Source organism: Podarcis liolepis (genome assembly GCF_965112155.1).
Source record: "Podarcis liolepis genome assembly, chromosome: 3".
Lineage (NCBI taxonomy): Eukaryota > Metazoa > Chordata > Lepidosauria > Squamata > Lacertidae > Podarcis > Podarcis liolepis.
This window is the reverse complement of record NC_139557.1, coordinates 78,923,065-78,939,779: the sequence shown is the minus strand read 5'-3', so window position 1 is coordinate 78,939,779 and position 16,715 is coordinate 78,923,065. Positions and strand designations below refer to the sequence as shown.

Here is a 16,715-nt window from a genome sequence, read left to right as displayed (position 1 = left end):
AGGAGGGGCTGGAAGGTGGAACACAGCGTGTGACTCTTTGGATCAGATCTTTAAAAAAGAAACTCAGTTTTCCCAACAATAATTGGTTGATTTGAACCAATTGCAAACTATCTATGAATAAACAATAGCTTTGAAATGTGGCTTGAAATAATTAATGTTTTTCAGAATGAAAATCAACCATTTCAATATCACTCAGGATTTGAAAGTAGGTTAGCCAAACCCCGATATGAATGAATCTGGTTAAATATCGTTCTGTTGGTGCAGATGTAACATGGAACTATGTTTAAAGCTGAAGGGGAAATAAAAGGAATTCAAAGTGTAAAAAAGGAGGGTGGGGATAAGATGGCATGTGAGACCCCCTCCAAATTTCTGGTTAAGTGCAGTTTCATGTCTGCAGCAGGGCACACTTGTGTGAGTGAAAAATGCTTACACCAGAGGTGGTTAACTCCCACTTAAGAGAGGCCTGAGGTGACTGCCCAAGGAATTTTTCTTGCTGCCAAGATCACACTGATTTTGGTGACAACAAAAGTTGAGGACATACACAGCTGGGATGGGCATTCTGATGAAGATGAAATTTCCCACTCCCTGCTCATCAGATTAATCTTTGGATGAGCAGAAAGGGGATGATACCCACCCCAGCTACTCTACATGGATGCGTGTTTATGAAGGTGAATGAAGACCAATCAACTGATGATAAATATTGGTAAGACAAGGGTCCTATTGGCCAATGATGGTTACTTTCAGGAATTGGGATGTCAGCCTGCTTTTGACAGGCTAGCACTCTCCCTGAGAGACCAAGTATATAGCTTCGGGTACTGCTTGATACCCCCTTCATGGATCACTGCCTTGCCGTGGCGAAGGGGCTTGAAGAACTCAGAGAAGCTATGAACTACGCCGAGCAGGGCACCCAAGATGAACAGGTCATAGTGGAGAGTTTTGACCATTTACAATGCTGTAAAGAAAAATATTGCATAGGAACCTGGAATGTAAGAACCATGAACCTGGGTAAGTTGGGTAAGTTGGATGTGGTCAAAAATGAGATGGCAAGAATAAATATTGACATCCTGGGCATCAGTGAGCTAAAATGGACGGGAATGGGCGAATTCAGTTCGGATGACTATCATATCTACTACTGTGGGCAAGAAACCCGTAAGATTAATGGAGTGGCCCTCATAGTCAACAAAAGAGTGGCGAAAGCTGTACTGGGATGCAGTCTCAAAAATGATAGAATGATCTCGATACGAATCCAAGGCAGACCTTTTAACATCACAGTAATCCAAGTTTATGCACCAACTACTGGTGCTGAAGAAACTGAAATTGACCAATTCTATGAAGACTTACAACACCTTATAGAAGTGACACCAAAGAAGGATGTTCTGCTCATTATAGGGGATTGGAATGCTAAAGTAGGGAATCAAGAGATAAAAGGAACAACTGGCAAGTTTGGCCTTGGAGATCAAAATGAAGCAGGGCAAAGGCTAATAGAGTTCTGTCAAGAGAACAAGCTGGTCATCACAAACACGCTTTTCCAACAACACAAGAGACGACTCTACACATGGACATCCCCAGATGGGCAACATCGAAATCAGATTGATTATATTCTCTGCAGCCAAAGATGGAGAAGCTCTATACAGTCAGCAAAAACAAGACCTGGAGCTGACTGTGGCTCAGATCATCAGCTCTTTATAGCAAAATTCAAGCTTAAACGGAAGAAAGTAGGAAAAACCACTGGACAGGTAAGATACAATCTAAACCAAATCCCTTATGAATACACAGTGGAAGTGAGGAACAGGTTTAAGGATTTAGATTTGCTGGACAGAGTGCCTGAAGAACTATGGGTGGAGGCTCGCAACATTATACAGGAGGCAGCAACTAAAACCATCCCAATGAAAAAGAAATGCAAGAAAGCAAAGTGGCTGTCCAACGAGGCCTTACAAATAGCGGGGGAGAGAAGGCAAGCAAAATGTGAGGGAGACAGTGAAAGATACAGGAAATTGAATGCAGATTTCCAAAGAATAGCAAGGAGAGACAAGAAGGCCTTCTTAAACGAGCAATGCAAAGAAATAGAGGAAAGCAACAGAATGGGAAGAACCAGAGATCTGTTCAAGAAAATCGGAAATATGAAAGGAACATTTCGTACAAAGATTACCATAATAAAGGACAAAAGTGGTAAAGATCTAACTGAAGCAGAAGACATCAAGAAGAGATGGCAAGAATACACAGAGGAATTATACCAGAAAGATATGGATGTCTCGTACACCCCAGGTAGTGTGGTTGCTGACCTTGAGCCAGACATCCTGGAGAGTGAAGTCAAATGGGCCTTAGAAAGCACTGCAAATAACAAGGCCAATGGAAGTGATGGTATTCCAGCTGAACTGTTTAAAATTTTAAAAGATGATGCTGTTAAGGTGCTACACTCAATATGCCAGCAAGTTTGGAAAACTCAGCAGTGGCCAGAGGATTGGAGAAGATCAGTCTACATCCCAATCCCAAAGAAAGGCAGTGCCAAAGAATGCTCCAACTACCGCACAATTTCACTCATTTCACATGCTAGCAAGGTTATGCTTAAAATTCTACAAGGAAGGCTCAAGCAGTATGTGGACCAAGAACTCCCAGAAGTGCAAGCTGGATTTAGAAGAGGCAGAGGAACCAGAGACCAAATTGCAAACATGCGCTGGATTATGGAGAAAGCTAGAGAGTTCCAGAAAGACATCTACTTCTGCTTCATTGACTATGCAAAAGCCTTTGACTGTGTTGACCACAGCAAACTATGGCAAGTTCTTAAAGAAATGGGAGTGCCTGATCACCTCATCTGTCTCCTGCGAAATCTCTATGTGGGACAAGAAGCTACAGTTAGAACTGGATATGGAACAACTGATTGGTTCCAAATTGGGAAAGGAGTACGACAAGGCTGTATATTGTCTCCCTGCTTATTTAACTTATATGCAGAATTCATCATGCGAAAGGCTGGGCTGGATGAATCCCAAGCCGGAATTAAGATTGCCGGAAGAAATATCAACAACCTCAGATATGCAGATGACACAACCTTGATGGCAGAAAGTGAAGAGGAATTAAAGAACCTTTTAATGAGGGTGAAAGAGGAGAGCGCAAAATATGGTCTGAAGCTCAACATCAAAAAAACGAAGATCATGGCCACTGGGCCCATCACCTCCTGGCAAATAGATGGGGAAGAAATGGAGGCAGTGAGAGATTTTACTTTCTTGGGCTCCATGATCAGTGCAGATGGTGACAGCAGTCACGAAATTAAAAAACGCCTGCTCCTTGGGAGAAAGGCGATGGCAAACCTAGACAACATCTTAAAAAGCAGAGACATCACCTCGCCAACAAAGGTCCGTATAGTAAAAGCCATGGTTTTCCCAGTAGTGATGTATGGAAGTGAGAGCTGGACCATAAAGAAGGCTGATCGCCGAAGAATTGATGCTTTTGAATTATGGTGCTGGAGGAGACTCTTGAGAGTCCCATGGACTGCAAGAAGATCAAACCTCTCCATTCTGAAGGAAATCAGCCCTGAGCGCTCACTGGAAGGACAGATCGTGAAGCTGAGGCTCCAATACTTTGGCCACCTCATGAGAAGAGAAGACTCCCTGGAAAAGACCCTGATGTTGGGAAAGATGGAGGGCACAAGGAGAAGGGGACGACAGAGAATGAGATGGTTGGATGGTGTTCTTGAAGCTACTAGCATGAGTTTGATCAAACTGCGGGAGGCAGTGGAGGACAGAAGTGCCTGGCGTGCTCTGGTCCATGGGGTCACGAAGAGTCGGACACGACTAAACGACTAAACAACAACAACACTCCTTGATACTACAAGCTGTGACTATCTTCTTTAATAAAGTTAAAGTAAAATAGTTCTTTAAATTTATAGATAGAGATATTGTACCTGAGAAAGCTTCATCTGCATATGGGCAAATACATGAAGAAAACCAACAACAGCATCCCACAGTCTGCTATGCGCCAGACTCTGCTGGTTACCCGTACATGGTCCCTGAAAAAGAGGTTTTAACAAACAACAAAACTGAAGTTAAAAGGGAAATATAACATAAGCTGCCTCTGGCTGATTACTATCACGGCAGTGGGAATGGCTAATGAAAATGTTACACAAATGAAACATCTTTGAGAACAAACTCACATGCTTAGCCCATGGGGTCCCTGTGAAAAATGGCCACCCATTTCAATGGATGGAGACTGGATTAAGTGTAGGGAAGCATCACTTGGACAAGAATATGAACAGAGTTACTGGCCAGGGTGAGAACTTCAATACATAACATGGGCAATAGCCAATGAAATGCTTCCACTAGAGGATTTCTGCTTCCACCACAGAACCTCTCCTCTTCTTTCTCTGCACCCTCCAAAATTTGTTCTAGAGGGTTGAGAGACACACCCACCCCAAATATATCTAGTGGGAGAGGAGAGGGAGTGGAAGTTATATTGTGCAGCTGAAAGTTATTGCTCCAAATGTTCTTTCTTACCACCCACCATACATGCAGACACTTTATACCGTGTTTGTGGGTTGTTTCAAACATTACCTGAATATATTCTGTAAGTGTATTGAAAACCTGCTTTGCAACTTGAATTGCTTTAGAGAAATTACGTTGTCCTTGTTCATCAATAACATCCTTTCCAGAGTAATACCAATAGAAATCACTAATCGATTCCTGAAAGTGGATGAAGAAATATACAAAGTGCATGAATTCACAACTCAGAAACTAGAGACTATTTTTGTATTAGACAACTAACTGAATAAATAATCATTATTAGTGATAACATCACTAAAATTGCATTTGACATATTTAAAAAAAGCAAAGTGTTCAGAAAGTCTCCAGAACTATGACACTGACTAATGTCACTTTAGGTTCCAGTTCCCAGAATTCTTCTAGACAATGGAAACTCCACTGCAACTAAAATCAGAGTTTGCATTAGCTTTTTTCTGGGGCTTGATTCCTTTGCTGCTTTTTGCAGCCTCACATGTTTGGGAAGATGCAAGAGATCATGGATGGGGGCAGGGCAACTAGCTGGCATTGGCAGAGAGTTGGGGGATCTCAATTTTGATGCACCAGAATTGTCATCATGCTATTTTGAGGGTGTAGAAATTATAGAAGGATGCCACCAGTGTGCATAAGGCAATTAAGCAAGATCATGTTCTTAGACATTTGACTGTTTATAACAATTTTAAAAACAAACAAAAACCAAGGTATTATTTAACTCTGTAGGTACATGTCTTTCCCTCTCTTCTATTTTTATTTAAAAGCATCTATAAACTACAGTACTCAATATTTTTTCAAAAAAAAATATAGAGTTGTGAAACAGTACAAAACATAAAAACACTAAAGCAATATAATAAAGCAGAGCTTTAAAAAACCATATAAAAACAATAGTACAGGGCCCACACTTATGGATCACGAAAAGCTAGTACAAAATTATTTTGTGCTTGTTGGCTGGTAAGCAGTGTAGCACAGGAATATTGACCCCCAGCCACCCACCCATTGGAATTTATTTTTTCATACTCTCTTGGAAGCAGAGAGATTGGAGAGGCTTTTATTTCTTTCCTCCAAGTTCTCTTATACGGTTCTGGTTTGTTGTTGTTTTTTAAATACATTAAAAGGTTTATAAATACTTTTAAATAACTAAAAAAAGTAGCAATATAAACACTTGATGTTACACAATTTTGCATTTTGATGCAATTCTTTTCAACAAACTAGAGTTCACATGCATTATATTTTACCTGAACTCTCAGTAAATAATCCACAGTAGATATTATAATATTGACAGTTGTATTGTTACCAGTCTGAGTCCTCAAGTAATTCTGAAAATCTTGGAAAGATAGAACAAGATTGAATTAACTTTAGCCCCTGTCTTAAATCCCTTTAAAATCTCCTATCAGAGTATAAAATGCATGTTTTCTAAAGCATATTTCCTGCTGATAATCTGTATTTTCCTTTTCCAAACATTTTAATTATGCTTAATTTTCTAGATTATGCACTATAGTTATTCTTGAGATAGTAGCCTTTTTTATATTGTAGGAGAACTGAATTGAATTACAGGGAGGATCAAATTTAGTTTTCTACTTTCTGTCCACTTACGTTGGAGAAGAACATCTCTTGATTACAGTAGTAGTACTGTGCACTAAGTAGTACTACATAGCTATTAGGGAGATTGTCTACCTGGTAAAAAAAGACCTGTGTTATGGACATTTACAATTAGGGGAATGAAAGAATCAACAAAATAAGCAGTGTTGCTCCACTTATTTTTCCCGTATAACATGTTTCTGGAGATGCCATTTAATTTGTTTTCACAGCTCAACTGTTTAAGAAAATTGGCACTATCAATTTACATAACTATTCTTCCTTCATGCTGTGTTTACTTATTTGGAGCACTATTTGGAAAAATTCATTAAGGTGTTAAGCCTTTTACAGTGAGTACTTATAGCTGGTTACTCCAACACTGGATGAGGTTAATAGCATTATTTAAACAAACCTGAGTTGTGCCCCTCGCAAAGCAACTGGAGGAACCGGAAGAGGTCACAAGTAAATTCATCATCTTGCATCACCTTTTCTCCTGTGGAAAAGCCAGTTGCCAGTAAATATTATGAAAAGTTGCAAAGTAACTCTGAAGCTTCACATATTCATCTGATTGATATAAAAAAACTGCATAGATTATAAGTGAATCTAGACTTAAAGCATGTTTTCAAAATCAAATATATGTCATACTCACTTGCAGGAAAGGTGTATTTATTTATCATAAGAAAAATATGTATAATTTAGAAATACATTTCTCTCAAAAAAAATGGTAGCATGGGCTTGGCAACATTTTAGAAATTTCTGAACTTTGTATAATAGTTGAAATATAATCTTGGTTTTTTAAGCGTGACTAAAATGAGCTTCTGGAATAGGGCTACCAATTACTGACCCAATGAGGCTCCTGCAGAATTATTCCTCTATTCATTCAATTTGAAACATTTCTATGCTGCCTTCAATTTAAGATTTCCAGAGCAATTTACAGTAAAAAATAATAATAAATAAACACAGAAAGGCAGTACATAGAACAATCACAGGATGCATCAAAATTAACCAGAGTTTAAAAGCTTGGGGAAGTAAAATAAAAATAAAAAGGTATTTGCTTAGCACCCAAAGAACATGCCAGAGTTCTGCATGCAAGTCCTTTCCTAAAGCCGTCCACCTCACTTTAGATGGTGAAACCATCCAGAAGGCTTTTGTGTATCAATACTTCAAATCGTGCCCAGAAACACTGACAGCTGTGTTTTGGACTGCCTGGTCTCTGGACGGTTTTCAAAGGCAGCCCCACACACAATGCACTTCTGTAGTCTAACCCAGAGTTTACAAAGCTTGGGTAACTATAGTCATTCATTCTATCCAGGAGAGAGTACAAATGGCACACCAGCTTTAGCAGTTCATGCTACTGAGGCCACTTGGACCACTAGCAACAAAGCTGGATCAATGAGTGCTCCTCAGACTGCCAACCTGATCATTTAAACTGGAGTGCAGACCCTTCCAGAACAGACTGAACCACACACCAATAGAATCTCTGGCTTGTTGGAAGTGAGTTTCAGTTTGTTAGCTTTCACCCAGTCCATCTCCTTCATCCAGACAGTGATTCAGCACTTCCAACATCTCACCTGATTCTGATGTAAAAGAAAGAAAATTGAGTATCACTTGCATTTTGTTGCCAATTGACTGTGAAACTCTGATGACATCAATCAGTGGTTCCATGCAGATGTTGAAAAGCACAGGATTGAATCCTGCAGTATACCACAGCACAAATGCTATGGGAATAAGCATAAGTCTCCTAGCACCACTTTCTGGAATCAAAATAGAACCATCAAAACATGATGGAACAACCACCAAGGCAGCATGAAACCCTGCCCTCGCATCCATCAGCTGACATTGCCAGTGGACTGATGTACAATAGGCATGTTTGGGGGGAAATGGCCTTGTAGACCAAATTGGACGCCATGGCAGGCCAAGATGAGCCTGCAGATTAGAGGTTCCCCACCCCTGCCATAAATATATGAAATTAAAAAAAATTAAAAAATTATCCAGTAGCACCTTAGAGACCAACTAAATTTGTTCTGGCTATAAGCCTTAGTGTGCATGTACACTTCTTATACCCAGAACAAAAAATGCTACTGGATAATTTAAAAAATATATATATTATTTATTTCAACTGCATCAGACCAACACGGCTACCTACCTGAATCTATAAATATATGAAGTTTCAGTTTATCAGAAATCTATGTAAATGATTCACAAACAGGGTTTCCATCAGGCTTGTTCAAGAGCAATATTTGATGAGTTCTTAAAACAGGTATCTCAAAGGAAATTTATTTTAAAAGGTGACATTGAGTCATGGAACAAAAATTGTAGGGAGTCAGATCTTAATGAATGAATGGAGAGAATGGGTACAAGCCTTTTTTGAAGGACTGCTCATATTTCTATCCAAGTTTTGACACAGCAGGATAAACTACAATAGAGGAATATGTTGTGCTTATATAAAAGAAAACTGGCAGTCTCAGCCAGAAGCCTTTAAAAACAATTTTGTATAGCTTGTGTTAAACAGTCAGACAATGCAAAATTTTAAAAGTCTCATTGTACATGAACTATTTAGCTAAAATACTGCCATTGCCCATGCTGCATTTAAATGATATTGTTACACATATAGATGACTTCATGTTACTGCCATGGACAATCTGAAATAGAGATGTATTTAAACAAAAGTAATGTCTGGAAGAAATAAAAAGTGGTGTATGTACTCCCTTGAAAGTGCTGAATGCCAGACTACTAATGATCTCTCCATAGTCTTGTTCTCTCCTTGTCACTAATAATTACCTTTTTTGGACTATAACTTCCATCACTCCTCCTGCCTGTGGCAGATGGAGGTTGTAGCCTAAAGCATCCAGGGATCACCAAGTTAGGGAAGGCTGATTTTAAACTGTTACACATAAGCATACATGTTTCACATTATAAGAGGAGGAAAAAGTGAATTTGTGGTAAAACTGCCATTATAAAGGAAAAGAATAGAGGAACTAATTGAACTAATTGGAAGCAGCCAAGAAACTAGGGAGGCCTTGATGAGCTTCTATCAGCAACACAGAACTACAATTCAGGTAGGAACTAACAGTCCTTTCTTGTGTTGGTGATGAATTTCATCAATATGGGATGTCTAAAGCTTACCAAATTCAGGTAAGATATATGGCTGCAGGTTATTGGTAAAGGACCTGTTGCGGGACTCTCCTACCAAATGCCACTTAATTCAAAGCATACAAATAAATTTCATTGAGCACAGTGAAGGAACAAGGTGATGCCCAAGTTGTTGTTGTTGTTGTTGTTGTTCGCGGCGGCAGCTGTTGTTGTTGTTGCCGGTGGCAGCATCTGTCTGCATCAGGAGACAATGGAAGAGTATGCCTTTGGGAGAATTACAGTGTCTGCTGTGGCTTCAGGGCCTGAAACTGAAGTGGTGCTGGCCGAAGGCAAACAAAGCAATTTCTAATTACTGGGATGGAGCAAGAGATGGAGGTAGGCTTCTTTGAGATCTCTTGAAGTAAAATGTCATCAGGGTGCAGGGCTACCTGTACAAATGATAGTTTCCATTCTGAATTGATTTGGGAGTTTCAGATCAAGTACAACTGTCCAAGAATTTGAGTCCCTCTTCAACACCACAAAGAATATGGAGTAGATGCTGAAGAGACACTCACCTCAAGGGACTGGTTTGATGGCAGCCATGTCTAGGAGGAGCATGAAGGGTAAGAGCCAAACCTGTGGTTCAACACTTGAGGGTGTACTGGACCAGGACTCATGTCCTCCTAAGGAAGACAAATGGCTCTTTTGGCTGGGAAAATTGATGTCCCCCCACACTCTGCTCCTTCTGACAAAGAAGCATCACAGGGCAAGATGGGGAAGGAAGGATAAGAGCAAAGTCATGGAGGAATGAAGGGTGTGGTTCAAAACACAAGCTGATACATATTTTGCGTATGTGTGTGCATATGTTTCTAAGGCACACACGAGGAAGATAAAGAGCAGGGTCAGGAGGGAATTAAAATTTGAGAAGACAAGAACATGGGGGGTGGGCTGATGTGGACAGTAAAAGGGAAGGAACAAAGCCTGGACAGTGGTAGCCAAGTCACAGAAATGGAACAGGAACTTAGAAAGGTTAAAAGCAACCCCCCTGGGGACAAATGCCTTGGGGAGAACGTTTTGGGCCGCAGAACGAACATGACCATTTTGATGAAGGCAGAAAAGTGAACTGGACTCTTGGGAGCTGCCTACTTTATTCAAGATTACTTTCCTGCCTTCAACTACAAGTTGGTGCTACATCCCACATTGATCAGCTTCACCAGCAACATGAGAAAGTAACGATCCAGCAAGGCAAGTTTATTTCTTTTCATTCCAAGATTCCAAATCTGGCCCTTGTCATATGTTTATAGATGAAACAGTTCCTGTGGGTTTATCTCACAATAACGTACCTATGAAACAGCCCCTAGGCAGCCCAACTTGCACATTTGTATTTTCTAGAAGAAAGCTGCATTCTTTTGATACTGGCTTACTAAGTCACTTTGTTGACCAATTTAATAACAAGCATTATAAACCAAAAAAATAGATCAGGTTCTCTTAAACAACAGTACATGTTCTTTTCCTTGCTACAGCATGCACTAAATCCACTGTTGCTATGCAGGAAGAGGAGAACATGTGTTGACCGAAAACATTTTGTAATGTGATTCATTCAAGAAGCCATCCGTGATGCTCTGGAACCCAGCAGTTCTTGGAAGAAAGGGGATGGGGCTAAAACTGGGAGGCAATGCAATAGCATAAAGCAGTGCTCCTTCTGCCCCTGTGCATATTTAGGCTGCAACACAATGCCTGTAAATCTCAGTGGCTGTGACGTCTGGGTAACATGCTTATGATCAGACTAGAAAATAAATTTCTACTATACATGTAACAATACCTAAAACTTCCCCTACAATGTCTGGGTCGTAAAATTAAGATCTCATGCCAAGAGAAAACCAAAAAACAGTAAGAAAGTAAAAACCTTACATCTCAAACATTACCCAAGTATCTTGGACATCAAGTTAACATTATGTGTTAACTATCCTAAAATGTTCGAAGGAGAGGAAATAATGCACTTTCAAGTTTATCATGATTTATGTGAAAATTGTACAGATTATACGGAGTAAAATGAAAATGTAGTGTAATTTAATGTACAATAATGTATGCCTTTGGTTTTGAACCTTTTCCCAATAATAACCACAGCAATTAAAACGTAACACATAAAGAAAACGCAACATTGATTACATCACAAAGACAAATTAGATACATATCTGGTAGAGAACCACCAATGTTTTTACCAGTGGGGGGTCCAGTATTAAGAACATGAAGCATGAAGTTGGTCATAGTGAGAGGGGATCAGGAGAAATATATTGTAGAGGAAGGGGCAGTACACAGGAAACAACTGGCATATTTATTTACTATGCTATTTTCTTTTTTCTCTCTAGTGGAAAGAGAGAGTTAGTGGAAAGAGACACCATCAGTTAAAAGATCTCTCTGAAATAATTGTATTAACAAATACCTGCAATAAAAGCTCATAACTTAAACAAGTGAGATATAAAAACTTTGATAAACCAAGAGGATATATTATATACATATACAATTACTGAAAAGAATTAACACATCCCTCAACTTTGAAAAATGTGTTCTTTGAAAAATAGTATATTAGATCTCCATAATTTGAGTATCCATTTTAAGAAACAGCTTTTTGTAGCTTGTTGTGTACCTGGTTGTGTAGTCTACGTTGTTCTGTCTGACAATTATACCAATACCACTGGAGCCCATAAATTTTCAACAGTGTTCATACAGATGACTGCTAGAGGAATTGTGTCTATATAATTTCTCATTTCAAGTTCCCATTTTGATGCTTAGAGATCAATAATGTCTACCTATAGTGCACTGTAGGGTTGGAAAGTCCCCCATCACGAACATAAATGGATCCCTGTGTGTGTGTGTGTGTGTGTGTGTGTGTGTGTGTACTTCCCATATGCTCCAGTCCTGCATTCATGTTCCATATCCTCTACCCAACTGAATGAGGAAGTCCATTCATGAAGAACTTTGTATAGTTCAGGGCAAAATATTTAAAAATTATAGTATTCCATCAGAAGAGGGTTTTCATCATGTATGTGGCTACTTTTTGAATAAACAAGTTGTTGAAGTCTTTGTCTCTTAGAATCATTCATATTTTAGGGAGATTTTATATAATTATAACTGGTGATTAACAAATGACTTTTTAAAAAGGCACTTTCAGTTTAAAATTGAGCATTCTGAATTTCTCAGTTTCAAAGGAAGAGATTAAAGGAAATTAAGCAATTTGTATGTGAAGTTTCAGTGGAAGAGATTAAAGGAACTATTTAAGGCTGCAGTCTTATACATACTTGCCTTATACACACTTGAACTCAATGGGACTTACTTTTGCATAGATATGCATAGGACTTGATAACTTTTCCATGGAAATAATGGTTTTTCAGTGGTCTTAATCACCATGCCCAAATACTGCATTTGGAGTTGGTTCAATTGTGATTTCAACACATAGGGGTGCATTTATAAGATGTTAACTATTGGAAGAGTAATGGAGGGAATAGTACCTCTTTCCCTGTCAAAACTGATTTCAGCAAACTCACCCTTAGAATTTAATATCTCTACTGAATAATTGGTTTTGAGCTTTGCCCTGTCCACTAGAGTTCATGACTCAGTGAAGAACATTAGCATCTACAACATTGTAAGCGAAGCCTTATCAGCACAGTAATGATTTTTGTTAGCGTGCATTAATGATGTTTACTTTTACACTCTAAATGTATCTTCTGTCACTAAACGTCCCAGGCCGTATCTGACTAAGTCACACTCAGAGTAGACTCCCTGAAATGGATGGACTTGAGTCATGACTTAATTCATGGATTTCAGTGTGTCTGCACTGAGAGGGACCTCATCAGACATCATCACCCCTTCCTATCCCACCTCCAAACCCAACTCTGGATCCTCCACTGATTTCCTATGATTGCACAGACCAATGCAGCCATAAAGCCACATTAAATACACAACAAAAATGCTACAGGAAGACTACAGCACATGGTGGGTTTTAATATCATATGCACACATTTTGTTTACATCCAACCATCACAAATACTTGGCCCACTAAGAAAATAAGCGCCACCAAATGAAGCAGGAAAAGAAAAAGAAAAACCAAAAAAGCTTGCTGCTCTTACATCTAGTGTGCCAGTTACTGTGCAAATCCTGAGAAAGGGAGGAAAAACAAAGATGTGGGGAAAGTTGGCATACAAACGTAAAGTTTGGAGAATACAACCATAATAATAATAATAAAAAGAGCCCACTCTTTTAAATTCCGAGAACAAAAACAAACTACATGATGTTCAGGAGCTGTACAGTGCTGACACAAAGCTAACAACAGGAAAAAGAAAGGCAATTTGTGTGCAATAATTACCACGTTCATGAGTGATGACTGAGGAAGGGAAAGACAGGACATTTATTTTTAAAAAAAGAAAACGAAAAAAGAAAACATGAGAATTTGTTTCAGCAGATTAAAAATATACGTAGCATTGCTTTTAGCAATTCTCAATGAATCAAAAGCATCAAATCAGAAAAAAAAATCCTTCAAATGAGGAGGCATAAATATATCCTGACATTAGATTCATTCATGTTAGTTATGTATAAATGCATGCCTTTACAGTTTAAGTAACAGATGTAGAGTTTTAAAAGAAAAATGAACTTATTAAAATGGAAATCCAGGATTTACTGTGAATAATTATAAAAAAAATTAAATTATGCCTTCAGTGTCCAAAGCATTCTGAAGAATAACAATGGATCAAGCAAATCTGTATGCAATCTGACTATCTTTACTCATATGAGCTGACTTTACTCAAATGAGTGAAAAATAAATGTGTATTTTCATACCACAATAAAAAAGTGGAGCCCATTTGAGAAAAGAACAGAATTTAAAAGAAGGAGTCCTAATGTGCTTTAATGGTTTTCAGTCAAGTTAACGTGCATGGCTTTTAGCTTGATGAAAACATTTGAATAATAAAGGATATACAAGTTATAACAGCTGGAGGCAAAATAACTACTGATACATGCAGCATAAAAATATGAGTAAAGAAATTACAAAATGCAACGGTAAATAAACATTCAAGTTTTCCCCTTTATTTTAATGAATAAAAATATGAGAAGTATTAGCTGAAGTAGGTTATGGAAGAAATACACTGGTAATACAGAGAAAGGATTGGTAGAACAACTAAACATATAGAAAATAATTCAGTGATCCTGGACAGAAACAATAACAATAAAATAGTACAAAGAGACAACAAAGGAAAATTAAGAATGAGCTGATGATAGGGATAGAAGAGGCAAACTGGTTCAAAAGCAAAAGTTCTGATACTTGTATTTTTTAATGAAAAAAACTGAAGAAAAGGATTTCAAAACATTTCCAAGCAAAATATTTCTGAAGAAGCCACCTTTCTGTGGTGTTATTAATTTTAGACTTTATACATCTAATTGTTACCTGTGGTAAAAATGAAAAAGAAATAAAGAAATAAAATCCGTCAGGAAAGTGGTTTCCTGTCAAAGTTCAATTACACTCTAAATAATTTGAGGATATAATATTTAAATAACTAAAGAATGTGGCTTTAGTATGCAGCGGTCCTTCACTGAATACATTTCAACATGACTTACTTTTTTCAGTGGATTTAAGGGGGAAAGTTACACATAATTTTTCATTAAGATGATAATACCTGATCCTTCTTCTGTTACCATGCCAAGGCCCTCTGCTTTGTTCTGGCGTTCAAAAGCATTTAGGTCAAGAACACTAAAATGAAAAAAAGCAATGCATAGTTCCAGTTTTACCACAGATTACATTATCTTATGTTGTAGTGAAGTAAAATATACTTATGTGAATCAAGTGTTTCTGGCAAAAGCATTGATTTATCACAAAAGAAGCATAGCCTTTAATGGTTTTTTAAAAAGTAAATGTGCCTTGGCTTCAAGAGAATTTTAAGGGCTTAATTATTTCAGAGGAACAAATAAAATATGCTGTGAAACTTGCTTAGGACAAACAACATCCACAGGTAGGCACCTTTTTTGCCAGGCTGATAGGTATTTCGATACTGAATTTGGTTTCTTCATGTCTAACGATAACATAGCATATTTAGTAATGTAAAATAATATAGTCATTTTCTCTTACCTACAAGACTGCATAAGACCAGCAAGGCTCTGAAAGAAGCCTACATCCTTTTTGTCCTTGAGGTAGTCAAGCATTTTCTTCAAACCAAAAAGAGGAAAAAAATGTTGTGTGTAGTACTACTGCTACTACTACCACTATAATCTCCAGAAGTGCTTGCAAATAGTAAAAGCATTAAAGTACACGGATCCATATAAAACACAGAAGAGACACAACAGAGCAGCAGCAATTTAAAAATAAAAACCAATAGCATTTTTAGAAGATACAAAATTTCTGGATGATTTAAAAGAGAAACTTTAGGGGGGGGAGTGAAGGACTGCATTTCAGTGAGAGTGAAAATGCAACCCTTGGCATCTCCAGGTAGGCAGAGGCGGCCCCCACTGGGGTACAAAAATCACCCCCAAAATCTCTGTCCAGTTTTCTGTGAGGCTGTGTGTTTAGACAAGCACTGGGAGCTGAGCAGTAGGAGAAATGGCAAGGCAGTATGAAGGTAGATCAATCAAAGAGTGTGCAAGTGAGAATTAGCCAGTTAAACGGCCACAGTAGTGTGGCAAGATGTGGCATCGCATGAAGAATGGAGGCAGCTAGGAGACGGGCCCCCAGCTGTAAATCAGCCAGGCACTAAGCAGGCAGCTGCAGATCAGCATCAATCTCTTTCTCTCCTCCTCCTGCTCCCCCACTACTGAGTTGAATCCCTCCCTCCTTTCCCCTAAAGTCAGGAAAAAAATTAATGCAATATGCGCCTTTTCAAAGTTCAAAACTTGCAGGCTTCTCGCCAGTTGGGTTGCGTGGAGGCAAGTTTACTGGAGCCAAGTGGGAGGGGGCTTAGGCTGCAGTCCTTATCCCGCTTACTTGACTCAGGGCCTTTTATGTTACGACGCTCTTTTTCTTGTCACCACCCACCTGGATTCTGCAGGGCTGGTAGGCAGAAACAGAACTTTTTACCGCTTGGGCAAGCAGTCTTTACAAAATCTGAGAGCTCCAAAATATTTCCTTATTTTTAATTAGTCACAAATCTTAAGCCGTCTTCAAAAAGTGCATCTATTCAAAATAGATATGAGAATACTTGTGTCTGAAATGAAAGAAATAATTAACATTGAGATACCAGCTAAATTACCTGCTGAACAGTAGAATTTCCTCCATTCAAGATGGCAATCCCAAGTTTTAGGGTGGCTGCAACCATTGGACCCATCTCACCTGAAAAGTAAACATTTATTTACAAAACTTCTAAATAATTTGTATGCTGATAAACATACAAACAATTTAAACAGTAAAACATGAATAATATAAATTATGATTTAAAATTAAGAGAAATAATAAACACCAATTAGACCATAAAAGTTTGATGCAACACAAATATTTTAAAAAACCAGAGATAAGGCTGGGCAGTTGTCTATCTAAAGGACATTCCAAAGCAATGCTGTCATAGCTGCCCCTCTTATGCATGGCCA

The 16,715-nt window shown here is 38.5% G+C and overlaps 1 protein-coding gene across 19 annotated transcripts in view; it reads right to left on the bottom strand.

Moving 5' to 3' along the window:
* Positions 1-16,715, bottom strand: part of RYR2 (ryanodine receptor 2) — a 243,937-nt gene that overhangs the window by 22,020 nt on the left and 205,202 nt on the right. For all 19 annotated transcript variants that reach the window (XM_083496695.1, XM_083496708.1, XM_083496706.1 and 16 more), the window contains 7 exons: positions 16,382-16,461; positions 15,268-15,344; positions 14,819-14,892; positions 6,493-6,573; positions 5,741-5,829; positions 4,545-4,673; positions 3,899-4,003 (listed from right to left, as the gene is read on the bottom strand). In XM_083496695.1, coding sequence (XP_083352821.1) covers positions 3,899-4,003; positions 4,545-4,673; positions 5,741-5,829; positions 6,493-6,573; positions 14,819-14,892; positions 15,268-15,344; positions 16,382-16,461 — 635 coding nt within the window. The remainder of the gene's footprint in view (positions 1-3,898; positions 4,004-4,544; positions 4,674-5,740; positions 5,830-6,492; positions 6,574-14,818; positions 14,893-15,267; positions 15,345-16,381; positions 16,462-16,715) is intronic.